The following is a 26,273-nucleotide window of genomic DNA, read 5'->3' on the forward strand; positions in this document are numbered from 1 at the left end:
TAGGCCAGGCCAAAGATGCTGACCACCTTGTTGAGTCTCCAGCCTCAAGCGGTAGAATTAGCCAGCATGAACTGGTTTCATCACCACCCCAATATTGAGTAGAAATCCTCACCCAGGCATATGTCTTCCACTCTGGTCAGCTCCACCGAGCAGAGCTGAAAATCCACTGAGCCTAGACTCATCCAAGATGTGGCAGAAGAGTTTCTGGAGAAGGTAGCCAAGTACATGGCTCCAAGTCAGCCATTGTGAATTCCTTCTCCAGTGCCCCAAACTTCCACCTTGCCCAAGTTCTGGCTCTTCCTCCCCCTGGAAAATAAGGTTCCTTATCACTGGGCTCCCCTCAGTGCAGCTGTCTGATAGTCTAGGCTGAAAGTGCCTCTCAGAGCAGAGGGAGGGATGCCCACACAAGAAGCTCTGATGCCCTCAGGCCAGGCCCAAACCCAAAAGCCCAGTCTTCTGGCCCCAGCATCGCGGACTCCTGACCTGACACCCACGCTTGGTCTCAGGGACAGCCTCCTTTCACCTTTTCAGTCTTTTGTGTCCTTCCCCAAGCTCCAGAGGAGGACCCGCAAACACCCAGAACTTCGAAATCCCAGGAGAAGGGAACTGAGAGGGCAGACAGCACCTCTTAGAGTATTAGAGGCAGCCCTGCTCCCTCCAGCCCTTGCAGGCCAATCAGGCACAAAGCCTGGGTCAGGACTGAAGGCTGCTTGTTCCTGAAGACAAACCCATTTTTGAGTGGGAATCCCTACACTGTGGCTGCCCACAGCAGGAGGCATGGAGCTGAGCTGTGGTCTGGGAAGCCGCAAGGCTGGAGAGACCTGAACTAGAAATTGAGGGGAGGTCCTGGTCAAGAGTCCCAGAGGGTATCGGGACAATGTCCCCCTGCTAAGTTGGAAACTGTGGCCAGGATGGCTGGACCCTGCCCCAGAATGCTGGCAGTTGGCAGATCTGAGCAGCTGGGCAGGATGCAGCAGGCTGCACCCATTGCCCTGGCTTCACAGAGGCTTGATTGAGAGGCACATATCCCCAGAGTCTTCCACAGACCAGGCCTGTGGTTTTAAAATGCCAGGAGGGGCCAGGCGCAGTGACTCATGTCTGTAATCCCAGCACTTTGGGAAGCCAAGGTGGGAGGATTATTTGAGCTCAGGAGTTTGAGACCAGCCTGGGCAAACATAACAAGACCTTGTCTCTACCAAAAAAAAAAAAGTTAGCCAGGCATGGAGGCACATGTCTGTCATCTCAGCTACTTAGGAGGCTGAGGTGGGAAGATCACCTGAACCCAGGAAGTGGAGGCTGCGGTGAGCCGTGATGGTGCCACTGCACTCCATCCTGGGTTGCACAGTGAGAACGCAACTCAATAACCACCACAACAAATTCCGGTAGGGAGACAGGCCTCAACCGCTGCAGAAGCACGGTTCAGGGGTCTCCACTGAACCTGCACCTGCACCCCAGTGAGATGGGAGTATCAGAAGACTCAGCCCTGTGTCGCGAGAAGAGTCATGGGATGCCGAGGGGACGTGACAGAGGAAGTCTGAGAGTAGCCTGGGTCTCGGGCCACCGTGAGCAGCACAGCAGACCCACTCCCCCCACCCTGCCGTCCCATCCCATCTTCCACCAGGGACATTGCTTCCGGCCCACTCACCACATGCTCCATTTCAGGATGAGCCCGGGTGTGCGGCTGTGCGTGTGTGTACGGGCAATGTGCGTGCGCGCGTGTGCGTGGGTGAGGCTGCGTGTGCTTCTCCTTCATTAACATGTCTCAAAAATCATCACACAGGTGTGAAGAAGGGGGATGGCCTTCAGCTACCAGGTACAGTAAGATACCCCGCAGGGTAGACGGGCTTCTAGAAATAGCAGGAGCCCTGGCCTTTGGGCCCTCCCCGAGACCTCCAGCACACGGCTGGAGGAGGCCACGTGCCTGCTGGGAACTCCAACCCTCCCCCCCGCCCTGCTCTGTGCCCTCGGGTGATGCCTGCCCCCCAGGAGGAGCCGACATCCCCCTCCCCCCTCTTGCCCTTACAGCACTTCACCCTGCCGGCCAATGCCACATGGGTGGAACCCCCAGCGTCCCCGCCTCGCCTCAGCCCCGCACACTGGCACACAATACCTCAGTTTCCACCCCAGGACCCGTGGCCCCAGCTCCCTCCACCAGCACCTCGGGGAGCCCAATAGTGTGTCTCACCCATAGAACCCTGCTCCCCACCTCAAGAAAGTGACGGGGTGAATTTGGCCATCTCATGTCACTTTCCGTTTCTAAACTCAGAAAAACTTGCCAGTGCCTTTTCTGTCTCGCGGACAAAATGCAGCATGTTCTGTGTCACCCTTTAGAGAATGGGACTCCTCATATGGGATTCCCACGAAGGCTCTGGTATGCTGGTTAGGGAAGGAGAAGGTGGCCACGGGCAGTGGCCTGAGTTGGAGGTGTGAATATGGTTAAGTGACTGCCCTAGATGGGTGTTCTGCCAGAACACCTTCACACACGGCAGCGGCTGTCAGAGCGGTGCCCGCACTGGCTCTGCTCATGGACAATTTCCAGTTGGCGCCTGGCCACAGGCCGCTCTGGCCTCCGTGGCAGCCAGGTACCCTCCCTCACAGAGCCCCCTCTGACGGGTGACCCACCTAACTGGCCAACAGGGTCCACACCTCACCACAGAGCTGTGCCATCCCGCCTCACCGCCCTGGCCATCCTCCCTGTTTTATTTCAAAGACCCTCCATCGCTGAGTGTCCCCCTCCACCCCTGTGGCATGGCTACGGGAACATTTCACCCCCAGATTTACGTTTCTTGGCCCACAGAGTAGGTTTTAGGACGAGAGTCACGTTAGCGCCCCACAAGTCGGTTCACGTCTTTCGTGTTGTTGCTTTTCCCCATTGTGACACTGCATTTTCCATCCCTCCCACCCCCCGCAGCAGCAGACGGTGCGGCAGCGTCAAATGCTGCAGATAGTGCAAATGCCAGCCTAGTCAATGGTATGTCTCGCCGGCGAGCCTCGGTCTTGGTTGGATGGGTGTCTTTCTCCCCCACCCCCAACTCTGGGCTTTCTTTTCCTGTCTGGACCGCACAGATCTCGGTTGCGCATGGGCCTCTCTGGGACGGTCCCTCTCACGTGGGGCAGGCGCTTAAGAGAGGGGCCACCCGGGGAGTCCACGCCATGCCCACTCGCGGCTGCCAAAGAGGCCCTGGCTCCTGTTGGGCCTTTGGCCCCGCCCCACCCCCACCACGGAGCCCAGAAGGGGGATGTGACTTTGACTTCAGATGTGCCCCCAAGAAGCAGCGCCCCACCCGGCGTGGCCCTCTCCTAAGCGCGTTCCTGGCCCTGGCTTTGGGAAGAAGGCCTGGGGTCAGGACCTGGGCTGAAGCTGGCATCTGGGTCCCCAGCCGAGGTTCCAGTCCTCGACGCTAAAGTTCCCTCAAGGCGGGGGACCCAGGCCAGGGTCAGCTCCTTGGCCCTGCCCTGTAGCATGGCTGAGCCACTAGTAGACGTCTCTTCCTCTTCTCTTCCACAGAGCGAATGGGCAGGGGGTTTGCTTGGGCTCGGGCCTAGCTCTGTCCCTCGGATGTGGACTGGTGTTTCTTGCTATTGCCTGTGCTGGGGCGTTTGTCCTGGGTCTCTGCATTCTGACTGGCCCCCTCAGGGGCGGGGAGGGTGGGGGCAGGGTGCTGCCACCGTGGACCCTGGGTCTGCATCTTAACCTCCTTACACAGGGGCAGGAAAGAATGCCACTCACTTGCCCCAGGGCCGTTAGAAGACCTCACATACTGCCTCGTTCTGGAATTAGGTTGCATAATTGTCCCCCAGACTGCTCCTGGGCTGCTGAGAGCCATCAGGGCTCAGTCATGAGCACACTGCCCCAAAGAAGCCAAGGGAAGGGAAATGGCTTTTCCCAACACCCCTGCTGTCCAGGCACTGGGCTACGGATCTCTCCCTTATTGTGTCCTTTACTTCTCACACTCCTGCAAAACATGGAGATTGCTCCCCTGTCCTCCCTTCCCCTGCCCCAGACCTCCGGTCAAGCCACCTACATTCAGGGCGACCACAGAGGGAAGCACCCAGTGGATGTCAGGGCTGGGTGAGGCTTCTGCAAGCAGTGCCTTGCTGAGAAGGGCTAATTCGGGCATGGGTCTATTTCAGGCACAGAAGAAGGAAGGAGGACAGTTTGGGGCGTGGGAGGTGTCATGCGTCAGGGAGGGACGGCTGAGGGTGACAAGGAGAGCCAATGTGGGCAAACCCACGACCGGGGGAGAAGGAACTAGGAAGTGGCACCCACTTCCCCTGGGGTGATGTGCCTGCATCTGTGAACACACAGACCCCACCCAGCTGACCAGTTCCAGAAAAAAGGGCAGTTTTGCTTCCAACTGCAGCAGAAAACCCCAGATAGCCCAAGAAAAACTGCAGGGAAGATGAGGAGTTTTCATTTCTTGACTGCCTACTGTACACCGGGCACTGTTGCAAGCGTGTCACATTCCCAATCTCATGTAATCCTCCTGACAACCCCGTGATGCAGGTTTATTGTCCCCACCTTAAAGATGAGGAGACTGAGGCTCAAGGGCATCAAGACACTAGCCCAGGGTCATGGAGTTAGAAAGCAGAACTAGGATTTGAACCCAGAACTGGCCGGCTCTAAAGTGTGTGTTCCTCCTCCAGATCCAGAATTTCCCAGCGGAGTGTGTTGTAAGGATGTTAAGAGGTCTTCCCCCCAAGATAAGGATCCTGTGGTCAAAAATGTTTAAGAACCACTGAATTGAATGAGTTTCTTCCTGGGGACAGCACTTCTCAGAGCCTTGAGTATGCTCAAGTGGAGAGTTATCGAGTCATACAGGGTTTCCTTGGCTGACTTGCCTACAGGACCTTTCCTGGCTGAATCTGGTGGGATCGGTGTGCCCCATAGCATACTTTGGAAAACAGCGCTCTAAGCCATTGCTATTCAAAATGTGATCAGAGGATGCAAAGCCTGGGCGTCACCCAGGAGCTCATTAGAAATGCAGATGCAACGCTGGCACGGTGGCTCATGCCTGTAATCCCAGCACTTTGGGAGGTGGAGGCAAGGGGATTGCCTGAGCCCAGGGATTCAAGACCAGCCTGGGCATCTTGGCGAGATCTCATCTCTACAATAAATAAAAAAAAAATTAACCCCATCCCAGCAGCACCAGCCCAACATTGTGCTGGCCTCAGAGGGGCTGAGGGTGTTGGCAGTCTCCTGACCGCGGCTTCAGGAAGAGCAATGGCAGAGCAGAAACATGCGCACACTTTAGGACCAGCTCTCCACTTACCTGGGAGAACCAGAAAGGCCATCTCCCACTCTGCGCCTCAGTTTGTCCTCTGTAAATGGGCATAATTCAAGAGCGCCTCTCGTAGGTAAGGCTGCGGTGAGGATTAAATGGTGGCACGTGCCTGTAGTTCCGGCTACTTGGAAGGCTGAGGTGGAAGGATCACCTGAACCCAGCAGGCCGAGGCTGCCATGGCCGTGAGCATGCCACTGCACTCCATCTGGGTGACAGAGTGTAACTCCGACTCAAAAAAAAAAAAAGAAAAGAAATGTAGACACTCAGGCCCCACCCCAGACAAGGGGAATAAGAATCTGCATTGTAATAAGCTTTCCTGGCTCCGGGTAGAGCCTGAAAGGCTGAGAGACTGAGCCTTGGCCAGTGAGGGGGAATTAATTGTTCTTTCTCCTCCCTCCTCTGAGCCAAATGGCAGTGACAGGGAATATGGGGGGGAAATGGGGTAGCAGTATTCCCTCTGACCCCGCTCCCCAAGCCCCCAGCTGAGAGGTGGGTGTGTGCCATTCCTCTTGGGAGCATTAGGATTGTTAATGGCACTGTTATTTTCTTGGACACATATTAATGTATACTATTTAATCCATCACCTGTAATCCCGGTTGTGATGGCGATTAGTAACATGTCACTGTGAACTCCTGCCGTTTCCAAGCACCTCGCAGATGCCTTTCAAGGGCATCTCCTTGGTTGACATCAACCCATTTCACAGAGGAGGAAATGGATGCACCTGCAAGAGAAGCTCTAGTCTCCAGGTCTCCCAGCTAGGTCCTTCTCCCTAGAGGTCACCTTACCAGGAATCCTCCAAGCCATGAACTTCACACCCCTGTCCCTCGTGATGCACAAAGAGAACAGACCCATTTGGCAAAGCAGCCTCTGGAGTTAGACGCAGAGAAGGACTCCGCGACCCCGCCCCAGGGCCCCATCTTGGATCCCGTCCCCAGCTTCCCTGAAGCGCAGCCCATCCTCCAGGCCCCGCCTGGGGCCAGAGTTGGCTGTCCCACCACAATTCAGGGCCAGGGGATCGCCAGTCTGGCCTAGGAGAGCCCCCAGATAAGCCCCTCGCTTACTGAAAAGCTGTGCCATCTGTGCTGCAGCGCTCCCGGCGGGCGCTCCCTTCCTCTGGCATATACATTGGCGATTATTTTTCTGGCCACGCGTTCACTATGGAAATAAAAGAGGAAATTGCTAACTGGGCTTAATGAGTGCAGGCACCGGCTAGTGCATCTGATAATATGCAATGCAAATACAGGCTCCTTGGAGCCATCTAAAACCAACCATTGAAGTGGAGTCCCCTGGCGCCCCGAGCCCAGGCAGTACAATTATTTCGGAAAATAAAAATAATTGTTGTTATTCATTCCTGCTTGCTCTAAAGAGCTTTTTTCTCTTGTGATTTTTCATGCAGTAGGAAGAATTTTACAAGAGAGCCACAGGGGCCTTTCTCTTTAAAGCCCAGGGAAGACCACTGACCCTTTGCCGTGGGAGACTATGGGGACCACAGTGCACTCACTGGACGGACAGCTCTGGGAGGGGCCTGGGGAAGCTAGTTCTCCCCTTTGGGTCACCCATAAAGTGGGTACCGTGATGGTGATGAGCTAATCGTGCAGCCGTGGGGTTATTCGGAGGACGCCCCATAAATGCAAGCTGCCTCTGAACCTCCCTTGGCCTCAATTTCCTCATCTGTAAAATAGGAGGATGAAAATCACCCCCCACCCCAACTTGCAGGGATACTGGGAAGACTGACACGAGGTGACACTTGCAGAAGCCCTTTGAAACTGCAAAAGGCTGACCCATGCAAGTGATTATTGTTCAGGTAACTTGGGGACGCTCTGGGAAGTGAATGTCTCACCTGTCTGATGAAGGTCAAAGCGGAGGTTGGGAGAGGTAAAGCCGCGCAGGTAGTCGGTGGCAAAACGGGAACTTCAGAACCCGGTCCCAACACCGCCAGCTCAACGCCGCACTGGGTTCAGAAGGGCTGAGGGTGTCGGCAGTCTCCTGACCGTGGCTTCAGGAAAAGCGATGGCAGGGAGGAAACATGCTCGCACTTTAGGGCCGGCTCTCCGTTTACCTATGAGAGCCAGGCAGGCCATCTCCCACTCTGAACTTCAGTTCGTCCTCTGTAAATGGGCAAATACAAGAGCGCCCTTCGTAGGTAAGGCCGCAGTGAGGATTAAATGGAGTCCGGAGCCCGTGTGTGTCCAGCACACCGTGGGTTCTCCCAGAACGTGAGCTATGGGAGTCATCTTGGCAGCACACGCCCAAGAGGGCCAACCTCAGACCCTTCCTGAGGGGGCGAGGCTTACAGGCAGAGCTCTGCCGAGCATGCGGGTCCGGTGGACAGGAGGGTGTCCCAGGGAAGAGGCAGCAGCCGCTAGTGCCTGCTACACTGCAAACCAGCCCGCAGATCTCTGGCCGAAGCTGGGCAGGGGCCTCTCAGGCAGCCCTGATGAGGGTGGGGAGTCCCAGATTCAGCCTCTTCCCAGCAGTAGGCAGCGTCAGGCCCCGGCGTGGGAGGGGTTGCCCAGAGCAGCCACTGGTCCTACTTAGCTCATCCACTGTGGCCTGAGCCACAGAATCAAAAGCATACCCCTATCCAGGGGTCAGCAGCTTTCCCTCCCAGAAGCCCCAGACACACTCAGGTCCCTCAGAGACCACCACAAGGGACCCCATGCTCTCTCTTTGCCCTGGCCATTCCTAGGTGTCTTGGGCAGGGGATCATCCCTGCATGACTTCACGCCCTTCAGAGGGAGAAGGAGAAAGCAGAATTGTCCCTCCTGAAGCCAGAAACTAAGGACCACATTGACCTCAGTACCTGTCCAAATGCCCCTCCATCCAAAAATTAATCTCTCTCTCTCTCTCTTTTTCTCTCACTCTCAATTATACACTTTTATTTTATAATGGGAAAACAAAAAGACATAGCTGAACAAGTTTACCTAACCCTCCTCTCCGCCCAGAAAACACACCAACTCAACCAGGCATAAGGGGCTTCCCCTCTGCCTCCCACCAGCAGACTCCGGTCCCTTTCACCTTCAAATCTTGTCCTTTAATCTGTATAATGCTCAGGGCCAAAATTATTCCCACAGAAACCATCCCCCCAAGTCTCCTAGAGGACCCAGAGCTGCCCACCTGACAGCCCCACGGCTAAGGTGGTGCCCAGGCCTGCTCCTGTTGGAGGGGCATCCCCAGCGGCGTCCCTGTACAGCGGGGGCATGGTCAGCACGGCCCTTCCTCCGTCTGTGACATGAATGTCCATGGCCTGTTGCGTCTTCGTGATGACCGACTGTGTGTTGTCTGTTCTCTGTCGTCTGTTCAAATTCTCTGTCGTGTAGGTAAAATGCAGGATGGCAATGTGGACACCAGCCAGAGCAAAGGTAACCCTTTTGTATTAACCAGCTTCTGTGATCCCTGTGGCCCCTGCCCACCTGTTCTGAGAGTCACAACAGAGGCAGAGATTGGCTGGGACCAGAGGCAGAAGCAACCGCTCCTATGGGTGGCTAATGGCCTTTGGGGTGCCACTGGGATTTGCGTGGTGCTGGGCCAACAAAGAGATGTCCAGAGGCGAGGAGAGGGGAAACCACAGGCCAGCACTGACCCCGCCTTTGAGCCCTGCTGCCCATTCAGTGGAAGACTGAGAGCCCGAGAGGTCAAAGGGTAGGGAGTTTGGCTCAGTCTCTGTCCAAAAGAGCCCAGGCCTTTCCGTCAGCCCCATGCTGGCCGGGGACAGGGACTTGGTGCTCATGGATGAGGACACTCTCTTTTACCTGTTAAGCCTCCCTTTTTGGCCCTCCTGTCTGGTGGCGACTTAAATGTCCCAACACCATGAGCCCAAGGGCCAGCTGGGTGAAGTCCAAGCCTGTCTGTCTTGTGTGAATGTGGGAAAGGCCAAAGGACCACTTGGAGCAGGAGCTATAGGCTCGTTCAGGCCCAGCAGGGACCCCAGCCCACTCCTGCTGGGAACCCGGGGGGCCAGTGTCAGTCCCTGCTGTGTCCCGTGTTCTAGGCCTGACACAGCATGTGCCATGGAGACCCAGAGGCTATGGCCAGAAGAGGCAGCCCCCCTCCCTCCATCGCAGGACTCTTGTGCCAGCCATGTGGGACCCGGGCGGGGCAGCCCCTACCTTCCCTGGGTGGGCAGGGCGGGTGCCAGCTCCCCTATCCTGCAGGCTGACCTGCGCGTGTCTGTCTGTATGTGCGCGTGCGTGCTCTCCCCTGCAGCCAAACAGCAGGACGGGGCCGCCGCCATGGAGATGCAGCCCCTCAAGAGTGCCGAGGGCGGCGATGCAGACGACAAGAAGAAGGCCAACATGCACAAGAAGGAGAAGTCCGTGCTGCAGGGCAAGCTCACCAAGCTGGCTGTGCAGATCGGCAAGGCGGGTAAGTGTGCAGCAGGCGGCAGCAGGGAGCACCGGGTGCACCGGGGGACCCCAGGCACAGCCTAGCCTCAGGCGGGGCCTCAGTCACCTCATCTGCAAAATGGGACGGTCCCTGAGACCCACCCGTCTCTGCCTCTGCAACCCGTTGAGTTCTGTCTATAGTAGGTGTTCAATTAGTGCTTAGGCAGAAGAGTAAAGCTCAAAGCCTGGGCTCTGGTGGCATACCTGCATTCTTGTCTAGCCGTGGCTGTGAGAACTTGGAAAAGCAGCTTCTCCCAGCTCTGAGCCTCTGGCTCATTTTCTGTAAAATGGGGACAAGGGTTGTCCCCACTTTACAGGCTGCTATGAGGAGCAAAGGGGATTACGTATACAGAGCGCTTGGCACTTGGCACGTGCCGTGGCTGGAGAGAGGGCAGATCCCGCGGGACCTGGAGTTCGAGGCAGCAATGGCTTTATCCTGAGGACAGTGGGAGCCATGGAAGAGGTTTGAGCAGGAAAGGGCAGGGATGGATTTGAGCTTTATAGAGACCACCCTGGCTGCAGTGCAGAGGAAAGATGGAAGAGGACGAGGGCAGTGCCAGGAGCCCAGGGAGAAGCCCATGGTCTGAGCCCCAGTCCCGCAAACTGGGCTTCCCAGCTGAAACGGTAGCTGCAGCTGCTGGCTGGTGTCAGCCCTTCTGGCACAGGAAGCCGAGCCCAGCTGCAAGGTGAGCCCCCGACCCTGACCCGGCCTTGGCTTCCCCTGCCTGGTAAGGATGTGACAAACGCCGAGGCCTTCCCACCTGGCTGCTCAAGCCTCCGTGGCTGTCTCCCCAGCTCTAATTATAGACACGACAGCGTGGGGAGTGGAAGCAAATTGCAGGCTTGGCTGTCTATATTTAAACTTGGGGCCTGGTGACGGCTCGCGGCTGCCGGGAGCTTGGCTTCCCGCCCCTGTGACTATCAGACAGGGACAGAGCCAGTTCCGAGCCACCACAGCTGGAAGCGGGGGTGGGGAGCCATGGGCACGGGGATTTCCTCCACCCCGCCGTGGCAGAAGACTCCATGGAAACCTGGCACTGGCAGGGCAGGGAAGCGAGCCGTGAGAGCAACCCCGCAGCCTTCAAAGCCTCACCCCCCCGCCCTCGCCAACCTCAGACCTGCTCGGGTGGAGTTTACACTCAAGCACTCCTGGGTTCATGTCCCACCTCTGCCCTCTCTTGGCACGTATTCCCTGGAAGCAGAACTGAGCTGAGTGGGCAAGGGGTTCGTTGGGAGAGTGCTCTCACACAAGACCAGCAGGGAGTCAGGGTTGCTGGTTAAGGCCATGGGAGATGCCAGATGTAGCTGAGAACTACCAGTCTTGCCCGATCCCAAGGGGGCTCTGGAGCAGCCCAAACACATCCCTGCCCTCCCCTGCTCAAACCTCTTCCATGACTCCCGCTGTCCTCAGAATCTGTGCTGTCTAGAACCCCAGGGCCTGTCCCACCTTGGAGTAGGTGGCTGGGCTTTGGGACCCCCACATCAGCCACTGGATATTGGCCATCAGATTGGGGTGGGATGCACTCCCAGGCACTTCCTGGCAAGGGGCTTCCAGTCGCCCCAGGGGCATCCTTCTCTGACTGCGGCTGCAGGTGTGAGCCATCTCCACAGCACCTGCCGCGGCACTTCCAGCCTATGGGGGATGGGCATGCCAGACGGGCAGGAGGAGCCCCAAAGGATCTGGACAGGTCCCCTCCTGCATTCCTGTACCTCCAGCATCTCCCTGGCTTGGGACCGTGGGCAAGTCACTTTCCCTCTCTGAGCCTGTTTCCCCATCCAAAAAGATGGCCATTGTGGTTTCCTCTGCCTGGAACACTCTCCCCCAGGTTACCATGCGGCTCATGTCAGCTCACATATCACCTCCTCCAAGAAGGCCACCCCAGCTAAAAAAAGTCCACTCCTTGCCACCCCTGGCACTTGCTCCCACATCATCCTGGCGTTTTTCCTCCCTGCCAGGATCCATGGCTCATTCATGAGTTTATTTCTTAACTTCCACCCCTTCTAGAATGTCAGCTCCCCAAGGGCAGGAGTTCTGTCTTCTCTACCGCTGTGTCCCTAGGTCCTAGGAACTCCTGTGGGACTGGCATGTTGGAGATTCTTCAAAGGAATTTGTGGCACAAACAAGGAAATAGATGATACCAACTTCACACCCCTGCTGTGTGAAAGCTCAATCCAGACAGTTCTTTCTTTCTTGAGCACCCGTGTGCCAGGCACTTCCCATGCATGACCACATTTGAGCCTTACCAAACCCGGCGAAGGAAACGTGCGTCCCCCTTGCACAGTGCAGGAGACTGAGGCTCACTGAGCTTCAAGGATTCGCCCAGGTCACAAACTAAGGAAGTGGCAGAGCCGGGAGATGGGCCGGGTCTACCTAACCCCAGAGCCCTTCTGGCCCAGAGCTTGGTCCACACCCCACTCCTCAGGACCCGCACCCCCGGGAGTCTCCCTGAGCCTGTGTCCCTGCCTTGCAGGCTTGGTGATGTCAGCCATCACGGTGATCATCCTGGTGCTCTACTTCACCGTGGACACCTTCGTGGTCAACAAGAAGCCATGGCTGCCCGAGTGCACACCTGTCTACGTGCAGTACTTTGTCAAGTTCTTCATCATTGGCGTGACGGTGCTGGTGGTCGCCGTGCCCGAGGGGCTCCCTCTGGCTGTCACCATCTCGCTGGCCTACTCAGTGAAGGTGAGAGGGGAGGAGGGGAGGACCAGCTGGCTGACGCAGCCCCAGCCAGAGGTCTGGGGGCCAGCAGGGCCGGTGCTGGGGTGGGGAGGCAAGCTAAGCAAACGAAGTCTGGTTTCACAAGCCCACTGGGCGTTCAGAGAGAGGATGTGTGGGCAGTACCCCGAAACTCATCTTTGCAGAGTGCAGGGGCCCGTGCAACCAGGGAGCTAAACCCCGGCCGAAGGGGCCGCTGTCACTCAGCCCAGCCAAGTGCCCCCTTGCAGGAGGGCAGGCCTGGTGTTGCCAGATCTTCTCGTCTTTTCAAGAAAGGCCGGAAAACTGGACTTAATGGAGACTCTCCTAACATTTAGACATTGACAATCAACTCAAATCGTTAAATAATAATAATAAAAGACATCAACATGCAAGCCAGAACTCATCTTCACCCCACCGAATCTAGGCAGACGGCTGGCAGCCAGTTACAGGCCCCACGGGTAGCCTAGTGCTTGTTGAACCAATCTTAGGGGTCACTCCCTAAAGCATGAGAGGTGCACGGAAAACGAAGTCTGGTTTCAAGGAAGTTTGGTTTCATGGAAGCCTCCTGCCCTCGGGATGTGGGCTGAAAATAAGAGAGGTTTTAAGAAGGGTTGGGCCCAGCCGGGCTCGGTGACTCAGCCTGTAATCCTAGCACTTTGGGAGGCCGAGGCGAGTGGATTACCTGAGCCTGCGGGTTCGAGACCAGCCTGGGCAACTTGGCGAGACCTCATCTCTACAATAAAAATCAAAAAATCAGCCAGGCGTGGTAGTGCACGCCTGTAGTTCGGGCTACTTGGAAGGCTGAGGTGGAAGAATCGCGAGAACCCAGCAGGTTGACTCTGGGGTGGCCGTGAGTTTGCCACTGCAATCCAACCTGGGCGACAGAGTGAGACTCCAAAAATAAAAAAAAAGAAGGTGCGCTTGGGCTTGGTCTGGGCATTCCTAAGCACTACCTTGAAGGTAATGTCATACCTCCTCTGTGCATGGGTGGGGGCTGTCTGTGGAACCCGGATGTTGCAGATCTGACCCTCTTTGGATCACACTCAGGTTCTCACACCCCGGTCTCATTTTCTTCTGTTTGCCCTGCGGTTTCCCCGCCTTGAAGGGCCTGGCCCTGGGCTCTTGTCTCCCAGCATCCCAGTGCAAGCATGCCCCCTCGAGGGCGGAGATGCAGCGGTGTTTATAAACGAGGTATTCACTCTGAGAAATTGGCAGAGCCACCGGAGGGCACGGTGTAGCATCAGTTTCCAAGTTGGAATTTGGGCTGGGCTCTCCGATGTAATTTCATACAGAAAAGAGATCTCCGGGCTGGTGCCAGGAAGTGGCAGGTCTGTGTAAAGGATATGGCCCTTATCACCTCCCTGTTTTAGGGTTCTCGAAGAAACTCCATCCCACAAACCAAAGCCCAAGCAGGTTGCAATGCAATGCTCCTTGGAGGCAAGGGGCAAGGAGAGGGTGGATTCCTACAGGGCCGTGAGTAGGGGACCTCCATAGCCACCCCACCGAGCTTGGAGTCTCCTGAGAGTCACACAGAGCTGGCTTGGGGGAATCATATACAGACCGTTTTAGGCCTCTGCGCCTTCTGCAGCTTATATCTCTGGCTCCTGGTACCTTCGCTCATGTTAGGTAGTGTTACTTGTGCAGTCACTAGACAAAGTAAGTAGAGCACCCCAGCCCAGGTCCTGGACCCAGGAGCCACCTTCAAGAGCGTAAAGATGACTGACCACTTAGACCACTTAGACCAGTGCTGCCCAAAAGAGAGAGACTGTGAGTCATAAAATGTATAATTTTAAATTTCCTAAGAGCCACATAAAAGAAAAAAGTAAAAAGAAGCAAAGTTCATTTTAATAATATAACATACTTAACCCAATATGTCCAAATGATTATCCGTGTAACTTTATAATATGATTTTATAATATAATTTTTATCATAAAAATTATTAATGAGGGACGGGGCATGGTGGTTCACATCCATAATCTCAGCACTTTGGGAGAATGAGACGGGAGGGTGGCTTGAGCCCAGGAGTTTGAGACCAGCCTGGGCAACACCTTTACAAAAACTCAAAAAATCAGCTGAGCATGGTAGCATGTACCTGCAATCCCAGCTACTCAGGAGGCTAAGGTGGGAGGATCGTCTGAGCCCAGAAGATCGAGGCTGCAGTGAGCTGTAATCGTGTCACTGCACTCCAACCTGGGCAACAGAGTGAGAACCCATATCTATATTTCTCTCGCTCTCTCTCTCTCTCTCTCTCTCTCTACCCCCCCCCCTCTCTCGGTAATGTCTCCAAAATCCGAAGTGTATTTTACACTCATAGCACACTTCACTTCAGACTAGCCACATTTCAAGTGCTCAATAGCCACGTGTGACTACCATATTGGACAACGCAGATTTACGAATTCTTAAGCCCAACAGGCAACTCCTCTTCAGAGACTGCAGTTGGGCTGAGGCCCAATGGAATGATCCAGGCTGTGAGGTTAAACAGAGCTGGGTTCAAATTCCAGTTTTAAACCCCTCCCAGGTGTATGATCCTGATCAAGCCACTTTGCCTGGATTTCTGCGATTGCCAGAAAGGGGTACCAGAATGCTCTCATGTCTCACGGGAGTCTCATAACATCAGACAAGTAAATGCGGAAGGGCTTTGCAAACTGTGAATTGTGCTGCAAATTCAAGTTGCTGCTTATCGTCTGTTTGGCACACATTTATTTTTACTATTATTACAAGTTATAATAGGAGAAATCGCAATAACATATAATCCTACCAATACTCATTTTTTAGTAACATAAACCTCTATGAAAATTATTCTAATTAACTGCACTCCTTTTTAGCCTTGTTATAAAAAGTATAGCCAGGCTCGGTGGCTTAGCCTGTAATCCCGCGCCTTTGGGAGGCTGAGGTGAGTGGATTGCCTGAGCCCGCGGGTTCGAGACCTGCCTGGGCAGCCAGACCTCATTTCTACAATAAATAAAAAAATCAGCTGGGCATGGTAGTGCATGCCTGTAATTCCGGCTTCTTGGAAGGCTGAGGCGGAAGGATCACCAGAGCTCAGCAAGTAGAGGCTGCGGTGGCTGGAAGCGGCCACTGCACTCCAGTCTGAGTGACAGAGTGAGACTCCAACTCAAAAAAAAAAAAAGAGTTATAATGAGGAGCAAGAATGAAGGAAATCAAATTCACAGGCACAGCCTAGGACTCCAGTTGACTCAGCTGCAATTTTTGCAGGGCCTGCATGAGAAATGGCCATTCCTTGAGAATGTCTTTACTTACCTGAGAACATAGAAGAAGCCACAAGTATGGAGCTGGACCAGAGAGAAAGGAAGGCATATTGAAGAAAATAAATATTATATAAAAAATTATTCCACTTTGTTATAAAATTTAAAAGAAGGGATGTTGATATACAATGCACCAGTTCTGGATATTAGCTTATGGCTGATTTGGTTTTTTTCTTTTTGTATATCTATAAAGACATGTGTGAGCTGGGTGCAGTGGCTCACGCCTGTAATCCTAGAACTTTGGAGACAGAGGCGCAATAACTGGCTGAGCCCGGAGGTTCAAGATCAGCCTGGGCAACTTGGCAAGACCTCGTCACTACAATAAATCAAAAAATTAACCAGGCATAGTGGCAAGCACCTGTAGTTCCAACTACTTGGAAAGTTGAAGCAGAAGGATCGCCTGAGCCCAGCAGGTCGAGGCTGCGGTGGCTGTGAGTGTGCCACTGCACTCCAGCCTGGGTGACAGAGTGAGACTTCAACTCAAAAAAAAAAAAAAAAAAAAAGACACCTGTGGTTTTTATTATGCAGGCGATAATATCTATTCATTATAGAAAAAATAAAATCTGTAGACTTCAAAAAGAAGACAATAAAAACGTGTCATTCTATCACCTAGAGATAAGGACATTGACACTTTTCCCGTTATTTTCCTACCTACTAAATTTATTTACATCTTAGATGTACTGACTTTTGGTGAAATTAAAGTGATTATGAAAGCCAGGCACCAGTGCAAGATGAGATGCCTGGGAAAATGCATAACCGAATTGCAGATGGCTATCGATGTTAGGCTGTAAGAGAAAAATATTCGAAGTAATCAAGAGGGATCCAGCCTTAATTTCCTTATCATCTCTTCCTTTATTTTTTCCAGCAAGAATACGGGTGACTTCTGTCATCCACATTAATACAGTCAGTGAGTCGAGTCTTTTAAGAGGCTCAAATGATAAAGCAGCAGCAGCCCAGGGGTCGGAGGCTGTGGCAACCACGATGCCAGGCCAAGGCCGCAAAGGGGGCCGGCCAGGCCCGGGGTTCCCTCGCTCCCCAGCTCCCCCTCCTCACGGTCACCCTCTCACCTGCCCCTTCTCCCAGAAAATGATGAAGGACAATAACCTGGTGCGCCACCTGGACGCCTGTGAGACCATGGGCAACGCCACGGCCGTCTGCTCGGACAAGACGGGCACGCTGACCACCAACCGCATGACGGTGGTGCAGGCCTACATCGGCGACGCCCACTACAGGGAGATCCCCGACCCCAGCTCCGTCAACGCCAAAACCCTGGAGCTGCTAGTCAACGCCATTGCCATCAACAGCGCCTACACCACCAAGATCCTGGTAAGTGGTTCCCGGGCACGGCCTCTGCCAGGGGGAGCCACATTCATGGGGTGGTGCCAAAGAAGCGGGAGGCCGAACAGTGCGATTCATGTTTTCAAACCCTGCTGCCCTAGTTTGGCGTGATCCGACGGTAAGCAGCTCGTTTTTCTTTGAGCCAATGTTCTATTGAGATTGCCATGAGGTTTGTATGACCCAAAAAAAAAAAAGAGATTGCTTTTCAGTCTGTCTTTGACCCCCATCCTAGTGCAAAAACGTTTTTTGTTAGTTGGTTCTTGCTCTATAACAAACCACTCCAAAACACCAGACTGTTTTTAGCGTGAAATCACAGGGGTCAGCAGTTCAGCCTGGGCTCAGCTGGATGGTTCTTCTGCACTGGCAGAACCGCGAGTTGATCCTGTGTACAGCCTCAGACGGGCTGGGGCATCTCTGTTCTGTGGTCTCGTCTCCTCCAGCAGGCAAGTCTGGACTTGTTCATACGGTGACAATCGGGCTTCAAGAGAGCCAAGGTGCTCGGGGCTTTCTTGAGGCCTGGTCTCTGAACTGGCATGTTGTCACTTGCCACACCCTGTTGGCCAGTGGAAGTCAGGCGGCCAGCCCAGATTCACAGAGTGAGATAAGGGACTTCCACCTCTTGACGGGAGGTGCTGCAAAGCACATGGATTCAAGCGTTGTTGTTGCTGTTAGTCATATGACTGGTTTTGGTAAGAAAAATTCTCACCCTGCTATCTCAGCTAAGCTGCCCGAACTCATCATGCTGCAATCTCTATTTGGTTTGGAAAAGCAAGAGTTGCCTCTTTGCAATTAACCAGCACGTGGATGAAGAGAAACCCAGAGTTCATCTGTCCAGATGTCCATGGGCTCCCAGATGCAGAGCATTTCTGCCTTGTGAGCATCTGGGTGCTCGGCCGAGCTTTTTTGTTTACCCTCCGAATGTGCCAAGCCCTGACCTCCCCGCTTCTGCCCCTGAGCCAGCTGCAAACTTCACGATCAGGTTGGGTTTATGGGAGCTGCTAGCAGCTTTATCGAAACGGGGAAGAGAGCGTGAGTCAGCAGCAAAGAGCCGAGGGCTGGTGGAGGGAAGAGGCGGCGGTGGCTTCTGCGCCCTCCGCTGCAGCTGAGCAGCCACCCGCATCACCCTGGAGCAGCGGGCTCAGGGAGGCAGAACCGACAAAGGGGGAAAGTAGGTCAGAGAACACGTGCAGACGGTGTTAGAGAGCCCCAGGCCTGATGCCAGAAATGACGAAGGTTTTGTCTTCTTCCCCCACCCCCACTTGATTTGGGAAGCAAGGGAGATCAGCGATGCTTTATTCTGTTCCCCACGCCTTCCTAAAATAACCAAGATGCTGTTAATGATCTCGACCTGCAAGCGTGGCAAGGAGAGGAACCGGAGATTCCCAAAACTGGCTTCGGGAGATGGAGGCGGCCACGTGGCACGCCCCTGTGGGGTGGGCTTGGATTGAGATGTATGTTATTCAATTACCGTCAAAAGGAGTTCTCGGGATCTGCCAGGAGGGCTGTGGAATCATCCCACAGTGATAAGTCTCGATTAAGCTGTACTTTGTAGCACTGGTGGCAAAGATAATCTTTAGTTTCCAGATGTTGGTGGATCAAGCCGGTGTCCGGGTGGCATAAAGGACAGGGGCAGCCAGTCCCCCTGGGCAGAAGGTGCAGCTTCTGAGGTTGGAGAGGGATTGGGAACCTGGGCTGGGGTCCTTATTGTGTAGCCAGGTCACTGACCTCTCAGGCACCAACGTCCCCACCTGTACCTTGAGCCCTGGCATCCCACGGCACCTGTACCTGTCTTTCTGAGTCTTTCCTGAGAGTACCCTGGCCACATGGTGCTCTTTGCTGGGGGCTGACAGCCCTCAGTGTGGGAGGGATGGCCGAGCCCCTCTGTGATTGAGTAGTGGTTAAACTCGGACTCTGGAGCTAGATGGCCTAGGTTCAAATTCTTTACTAGTTATGTGAATATAAACAACTTACTTCACCTCTCAGTGCCTCAGTTCCCAGGGAGAAATATAGGATCATTGAGAGGATGAAATGAATTAGTAAATGGAAAGTACTTAGCACAATGCCTGGCTCACAGTCAGTGCTCAGTGTGACTAGTGCTTTTGATATTCAGCAGTAAAATCACTCTTGGAGAGGGGATTCCATTTGTAGCAATGCAAAAGCTAACAAATAAAAACACAGCAGAGACATCTGGGCTAGAGAGGGAGCGGGATTGCCCAGAACCATATGGCCAATTAGCGGCAAAGCCTGCCTATGGATACCCTAAAACCAGATGCTGAGTCCAGGTGTCCAAACCAGGTCCCTGGTCATCAAAAGCAATCCTGCAGCACCTCTAGCCTACAGTGGCCTTGGGAAAGGAGGCCTGGGGTCCAGAGGGTCAGATTAACAGCCAGAGGCTGCCCTTTCTGGGCCCAGATGAAGACTGAGAAGAGGCCGGAGCTGCAGAGCTCAGGGCACACGCGCAACTACCCTCCAAACCAGCTTGAACCATGCAGGAGGAGACCAGGCAGGAAGGACATGCAGTGTCCACCAGCTCCACTGCCCATCAGCTTTCACTGGAAAATGAGATTGGCGGGGCTGGGATTCCACACCGCTGTGTCTCCCCCTCCACTAGGACACCAGGAGCCCTGTGTCTTCTGGCTGTCTGATGCAGACTGAGGGCTCTTTACAAGGAGGAGACTGCTGAGTCTCCTCTCGTCCCTCTGACATAGGCTTTTGGGGAGATGGGGTGAACGGGTGGGATAAGTGAACTGGTTGTTGAATGAATGTGTAATCCATGAGATGGGGGTAGGTAGAGAGAGGAAGGGGGTCAATGAATAAATGGTGAGTAGGTGGGTGAGTGGATGGATGGATGGAGAGATGGATGCATAAATGGGTGGGTGGAGGGGGAGATGGGGAGATGCATGCGTGGATGGATCACCCCGTGGTTTAGTGGAGTTAGAATCCAGATGTTCTGTTACCCTGCTCCAGGAAGCGATGGTTAAGTGCTAAAGTCCAAAAGGCCATGGTTCAAACCCCAGCTCCAGTGCTCACTAGCTCTGTGGCCTGAGCCAGTTCCTTCACCTTTTGACCTCCGTTTTCCCGTCTGTCAAGTGAGCACATCATTAACCTTTTTTTTTTTAATTTGGACTCTCTGTCGCCCAGGCTAGAGTGCAGTAGCACACTCACGGCCACCCCAGCATCGACCTACTGAGCTCCAGTGATCATTCCACCTCAGCCTTCCAAGTAGCCAGAACCACAAGCACACACTACAACACCCGGCTAATTTTTTATTTTATTTTAGAGACGAGGTCTCACCAAGTTGCCCGGGCTGGTCTTGAACCCATGGACTCAGGCAATCCTCTCAATTGGGCCTCCCAAAGTACTAGGATTACAGGCTGAGCCACCAAGTCCGACCACATCGTTAATCTTAATGGCTAACATTCATGTAACAAGGCTTGATACTGAGTGCTTACCCGGTAGTGCTTTGTGCAACAACCCATGAAGCAGGTGACACCACACCCCCAATGCACAGATAAGGACCCTGAAGCTGGGTGTAGTTAAAGAAGGTGCCCAGAGTCCTAGAGCAGATACAAGGCTGAGCCAGGATTGAGCACGGGCTTGTGTCACCTGGAGCCCATACATGTCCCCAGGACTCCCACCTCATGCCAGCACCTCCACTCTGAGGCTGTCTGTTGAAGAACGAGGGTGAAGTTTAGATGAAATGGTGTGGGGGCATGGCACAGTGCTTGGTCCGTGTTTGTTATTACTCTCAGCACTTCTGTTCTTTCCGAGCCACAACCTTATCATCTGCTTTTCCAGACACTGTCTCGCTGGGCCTTCCATGTCTTTTCAAATCAGTCAGCCAGACAGGACCATTCTCATCTTGCAGCTGAGAAAACTGAGCTGCAGGCAAGGTGTGGTGGCTCACACCTATAATCCCAGCATTTTGGGAGGCTGAGGCTACAGACAGAGAGGCCAGGAAAAGAAGCCCAGGAGGCCTCTCCGGGGCCCAGCCCCACCCCATGCCCCATCCCTTCTGAGATTGGTGGAGGCTTTTTTCTTTCCACTCTTACTTCTAATCATTAGGAACTAAACTTGCCCTCGGAGGGAAGCTGCACGCATTGTCTTTTAGCCAGAAATTGCTTCCCTGCCTGAGAAATCCTGGCACACCCGCAGACTGCCTTTGTGGGCTCCGACTCTGTGTACAGCAAGACTTCCACGAGCTATTTCTGGTCGCCCTGCTGCTCCGGGCCACAGCTGAGCCTTCAGATGGAAAGAGCTCTTTCCTCAGACTTTTGAGGTGCTGTGTTTTCTTGGGAAAACGTTTCTTCTCTGCCCACATTTATTCCATATACTGAAGCCACCTGAACAGACTGTAATTTTATATTTTACTCGACCTCTTTTATTTTATTTTTTGGGGTTGGAGTCTCACTCTGACACCCAGGCTGGAGTGCAGTGGCAAACTCATGGCCACCCCAGCCTCGACTTGCTGGGCTCAGGAGATCCTTCCCCCTCAGCCTTCCAAGTTGCTGGAGCCACAGGCGAGCACTGCCACACTCAACCTCTTTTAAAGGAGGTGGAGACTGCAGTTGACATTTGGACGATTAACCAGGGGAGAGGCACTTTTGGAACTGAATTGTTGGAAGTTGGCGGCATATTTCTGAAACACCAACTATTGAGAGAAAAACAAACCTCCTGGTACCCCCAGAGCGGTTCTGAAGGAAGGCTTTCCCTGGCAGGGTGGTTTTCCTGAATTTGCCTAATGAAGCCCCAGGTCCTCCGCACACCCCACTCCTAAACTGAAGGGCCACAATGCCAGCGACCCCCGAAGGCAGGAAGTACCAGCTCCACTGACTCCCATGCTTCTTAGAATAGGGCAGGCGGTGGGGGTTGGGCAGAGGAGAAAGGGGAAGGGGGGGTAGAGACTCTGGGAAGTAGAGACAGCCCTTGAACACAGATCTCCTGGCTGCAAACTGAGGGCTCAGTCTAATATTCAGATGAGCCCCAAAGCTCATCTGAGCAAAGCCGGGGGTGCCAGAAGTCATGGAAGGCTCTGAAAGGGACTTTGCAGGGCTTAAGGTGGGGAGATGAGCCAGGAAATGTAGTTCTGGTACGTGAAATGGCAGGGACCTTAGCGCTGAATTCAGCAATGGCTTTGTTTGTGGTTTTTTGCAAATGCCATCTCTGGGAGAAGAGATTAAAGCAAATCATCCCGGATGGGAAATTCTAGTTTTAAACAGAGCCGTTAATCCCTGCATCCCACCCTCCTGCCTTGCTCACACACACACCACACATCACACACACCACACACCCCACAGGCAACACACACACATCATAACACACACATCACACACACCACACGCTGTATACACAACACAACACACATACCACACATAACACAACACCTAATACACACACCACACATCACAGACCACACCCACGGCACACAACACACACCACAACATCCAATACACACACACCACAATACGTACACCACAACACATACACACACACTCCATGACACCTAATACACACACTTTAACATACACACACACACCATACATAACACATCACACACGCCACAACACCGAATACACACACCACAACACATACACACATCACACACACTACAACACACCGCATACACCACCACACCTCATGCACACAGACCACACACATACACAAACACAACATACACACACATAACATTCATCAAACCATGCCACTCACCACACACGATGCACTGGTGAACCTGGGAAGGTCCCAGGAAGCTGCCGTCCAGGAGTGCGTCTCCACACCCCAGGGATTCTGTCGTCCTGGGCACCCACCTGCCCCCGGCACCAGGGATGACCCAGGCTCGCAGGTGTGGCTCGGCATCCCCACCCGCCTCAGGAGCCGGGCCCTCAGACAACAATCCTAGAGGCCAAATTCTGCCAAAATTCCATCCCACCTGGCATCTTGTCGACAGCACCCCCGCACAAACACAAAATGATTCATCAGACGGATGTTCGCTGGCTGCGCCCCGATGCTGGGGTGCGGAGACAGGCATGTCAGACTGCCCGGCCTTTGTGACTCGAACTCAGCCCCCACAGTCAGGTAGCGGGCTGGTGGTCTCGGTCGCTGTGGGAGAGGCAGGCTGCTGGGAGAGGCGCCATGGGCTCAAGACAAGACCCCTCGTGTCTCGCTCAGCACTTACTAGCTGTGCACCTTGGCTTCCCGGCCTCATTGTGCACAACTGTAAAATAGGAGGACTAACAGCCCTTACCTCCTAGGGAGTTATGAGAACACAGAGAGAGGACGCGAGTGAAGACCCTAGCAGAGAAGTGAGCCAGAGTAGGAATTTGGGGACATGGTCGCAGCTGCTGCTGAGGTTGGGAGCCTTCACCGCTGACACCTATCCTTAGAGGTGGTGGCTAGGCCACCAGAGATAGCCACTTAGCATAAAGTCGCTTCCCAACACCTTCTTAGAAAAATCACTACATTGCAGTTACTGCAACTGACCCTGCTATGGGCTTTGTTACCATGGGGTTTGTTTTGGAGTTAGGTTGTTGCTGTTGTTGTTATTTTAGTTGAGGTCTCACACTGTCACCCAGACTGGAAGGCAGTGGTACAATCAGGGCGGACTGCAGCCTCGATCTCCTAGGTTCAAGAGATCCTTCTGCCTCAGCCTTCCAAGTAGCTGGGATTCCAGGTGCACACCACCACACCCAGCTAATTTTTTTATATATTATAGAGATGAGGTCTTGCCAAGTTGCCCAGGCAGGTCTCAAATCCAAAGTGCTGGGAGCCCAACAAACTTTAAAAATAAAAAATAAAATAACCTTGGCCAGACACTGTGGCTCATGCCTGTAATCCCAGCACAGTGAAGGTGAGAGGATTGCCTGAGCCCAGGGATTCGAGGCCAGGCTGGGCAATTTGGGAAGACCTTGTCTCTACAATTAATCAAAACATTAGCCGGGTGTGGTGGTGCATACCTGTAGTTCCAGCTACTCAGGAGACTGAGGTAGAAGGATTTCCTGATTCCAGCAGGTTGAGGCTGTGGTGGCTGTGAGCGTGCCACTGCACTCCAGCCTGGGCGACAGAGAAAGACCCCGACTCAAAAAAGGTAAATAAAATAAAAAATATAAAAATAAAGTTCGTCGCCGGGCTCGGTGGCTCAGCCTGTAATCCTGCACCTTAGGAGGCTAATGTGAGTGGATTACCTGAGCTGGCAGGTTCGAGACCCGCCTGGGCAGCTTGGCGAGACCTCATCTCTACAATAAAATCAAAATGAGCCGGGCGTGGTAAGGCGCACCTGTAGTTCCAGCTACTTGGAAGACTGAGGCGGAAGGACCGCCGGAGCCCAGCAGGTCGAGGCAGAGTGAGACTCCAACTCAAAAAATAAAAATAAAAATAAAGTTCGTATGAAATCAGTACACATAAAAGTTACCAACTTGACCATTTTTAAGCTTGCAGTTTAGTAGCCTTAAGCGCCTTCACGCTGTCGTGCAGCTGATCTTCCGAACTCTTCTCAGCTCACAAAACTGAAACTTGACCCATTAAACCATAACTTTCCATTCCCCCTCCCCCAGCCCTGGGCAGCCACCATTCTGCTTTCTGTCTGTAGGGCCTCACAGAAGTGGAGTCATACGGTATTTGTCCTTTTGTGACGGGCTTATTTCACTTGACACCGTGTCCTCCAGGCCCACCCCCGTGGTACCACGCGTCAGAGTTGCCCTCCTTTTAAGGCTAATGCTGTGCCACTGTACAGATAGACCACATGCTGTTCATACAGTCACCCGTCGATGGACGCCTGGGCTGCTTTCACCGCTCAGCTTTTGTGAATAATGCTGTTACGCACATGGGAGCACAAATACCTCTTTTGAGTCCCTATTCTTAATTCTTTTGGGTGTGTTCCCAGAATTGGACTTGCTGGATCATATGGTAATTCTCTGTTTAGTTCTTTAAGGATCCGCCCAACTGCTGTCTTCCAGAGTGCACAAGGGTTTTCCACATCCTCATCAACACTTGTTATTTTCTGGGTTTTTTAAATATATATATATTATCCATCCTAATGGGTGTGAGGTGCTACATGCTCAGGCTTTTCTTAACCTCGTTTTTTGCAGATATCATTTACGCCTCATGACTCTTCAAGTCGTCTTCCACTGATCTTAGCTCCATTCACTCCCCGGCATGCTAAAACGGGGTGGGGGGTGGGGGGGATGAATCGTCCTCTCAAAGGTACAACCGCAGCTGTGCCCGGGCATTCCCAAAGGGCTCCAGGCCTGTGCAGAGAAATTCGGGAACAAGCTGGGACTGCACTCGGGGGCTTGGGCAGCCCCAGGCCTGGCCCTCTGCCACTCTAAGACCAGGAGCTAATCACGTCCCTCCTGAGCCTCCATTCCTCCATCCCATCCCTCAAAATGGGAGCGATACCAGCGCCCTTAACTCCCTTGCAGAGTTGGAGCCCTGGAGGTAAAAAGGCTCTTGGAAATTCTATGGCAAGAGCAAAACCTCTGGGTTTGTCAGGATTTTTTTAAAAAGCCGAAAGAGAAGAGGGGAGGGCCCCTGCTTCTTAGTAACGCATGTAGGCGATTTCAGAGCTCAAGTTCATGGAAGCGCAAATTGAATTACAAAGGAGGCAGCGCTGCCATTTGCAACCACGGATTGCTTGAAATCCTTTTAGAGGAAAATTAAAATATTTCACAGAGGGTAATAAAATGCCGGGTGTTTTGCAGTCATGACTGCTTAGCTCTCTTGGGCAAATAAGTAATTAGGCATTTTTTATTTAAGTTCTTCGTGTCGTCATTTTCTTTCATTAGCAGAGGGAGAAAAACTGTTGTGGAAAATACATAAAACTCTGGAACTCACCAGAAAGTTAATTATAAAACTGTAAAATATAAATGTGCCTATATACATATATATATTTTAAGCACACTGTAACAGCGTACTGAGGAAACAAAGGGAAGCCCAGAAATGGGAAGCTGGATCAAAGATTCCTCTGCCTCCGGATAAAATCCGATCCCAGAGACGGTGCGGTGAGCCTTCCCAGGTGCGGGGTGCTGAGATGCAGGTCAGCGTGGCCGGCGGGGGGGTGATTTAAGTGATTGGGATTGTAATCCTTACATGTGAATGATACTACATTTTTCTTATCCGCTTTCAGAACCATTGTAAAGTGAGTTGAGGGTGTCAAGGGGAAGACACCATGAAAAGATCATAGTTGTGAGGAGTAAGCTCGGATAACGAAGTCCCGGTCATGAATTCTATTTCAAACTCAGGAGCTCTGACTTTCATATTTATTCATTCATTTTGTAAAGATGGGAACTTGCTATATTACCCA

General features: G+C 53.2%; 1 protein-coding gene across 5 annotated transcripts in view; it reads left to right on the forward strand.

The window, feature by feature from the left end:
* Positions 1–26,273, forward strand: part of ATP2B2 (ATPase plasma membrane Ca2+ transporting 2) — a 219,228-nt gene that overhangs the window by 155,448 nt on the left and 37,507 nt on the right. For 2 of the 5 annotated variants that reach the window (XM_008059644.2, XM_008059642.2), the window contains exons 7-10: positions 8,606–8,647; positions 9,492–9,650; positions 12,142–12,356; positions 16,721–16,963. In XM_008059644.2, the coding sequence (XP_008057835.1) occupies positions 8,606–8,647; positions 9,492–9,650; positions 12,142–12,356; positions 16,721–16,963 (659 nt within the window). Of the gene's footprint in view, positions 1–1,780; positions 1,814–2,911; positions 2,972–8,605; positions 8,648–9,491; positions 9,651–12,141; positions 12,357–16,720; positions 16,964–26,273 lie in introns of all 5 variants that reach the window. The other 3 variants (XM_021713160.1, XM_008059643.2, XM_008059645.2) reach the window with 2 other exon arrangements.

The sequence above is a fragment of the Carlito syrichta genome, unplaced genomic scaffold (assembly GCF_000164805.1).
Source record: "Carlito syrichta isolate Samal-C Ts95f unplaced genomic scaffold, Tarsius_syrichta-2.0.1 Scaffold304318, whole genome shotgun sequence".
Classification (NCBI taxonomy): Eukaryota; Metazoa; Chordata; class Mammalia; order Primates; family Tarsiidae; genus Carlito; species Carlito syrichta.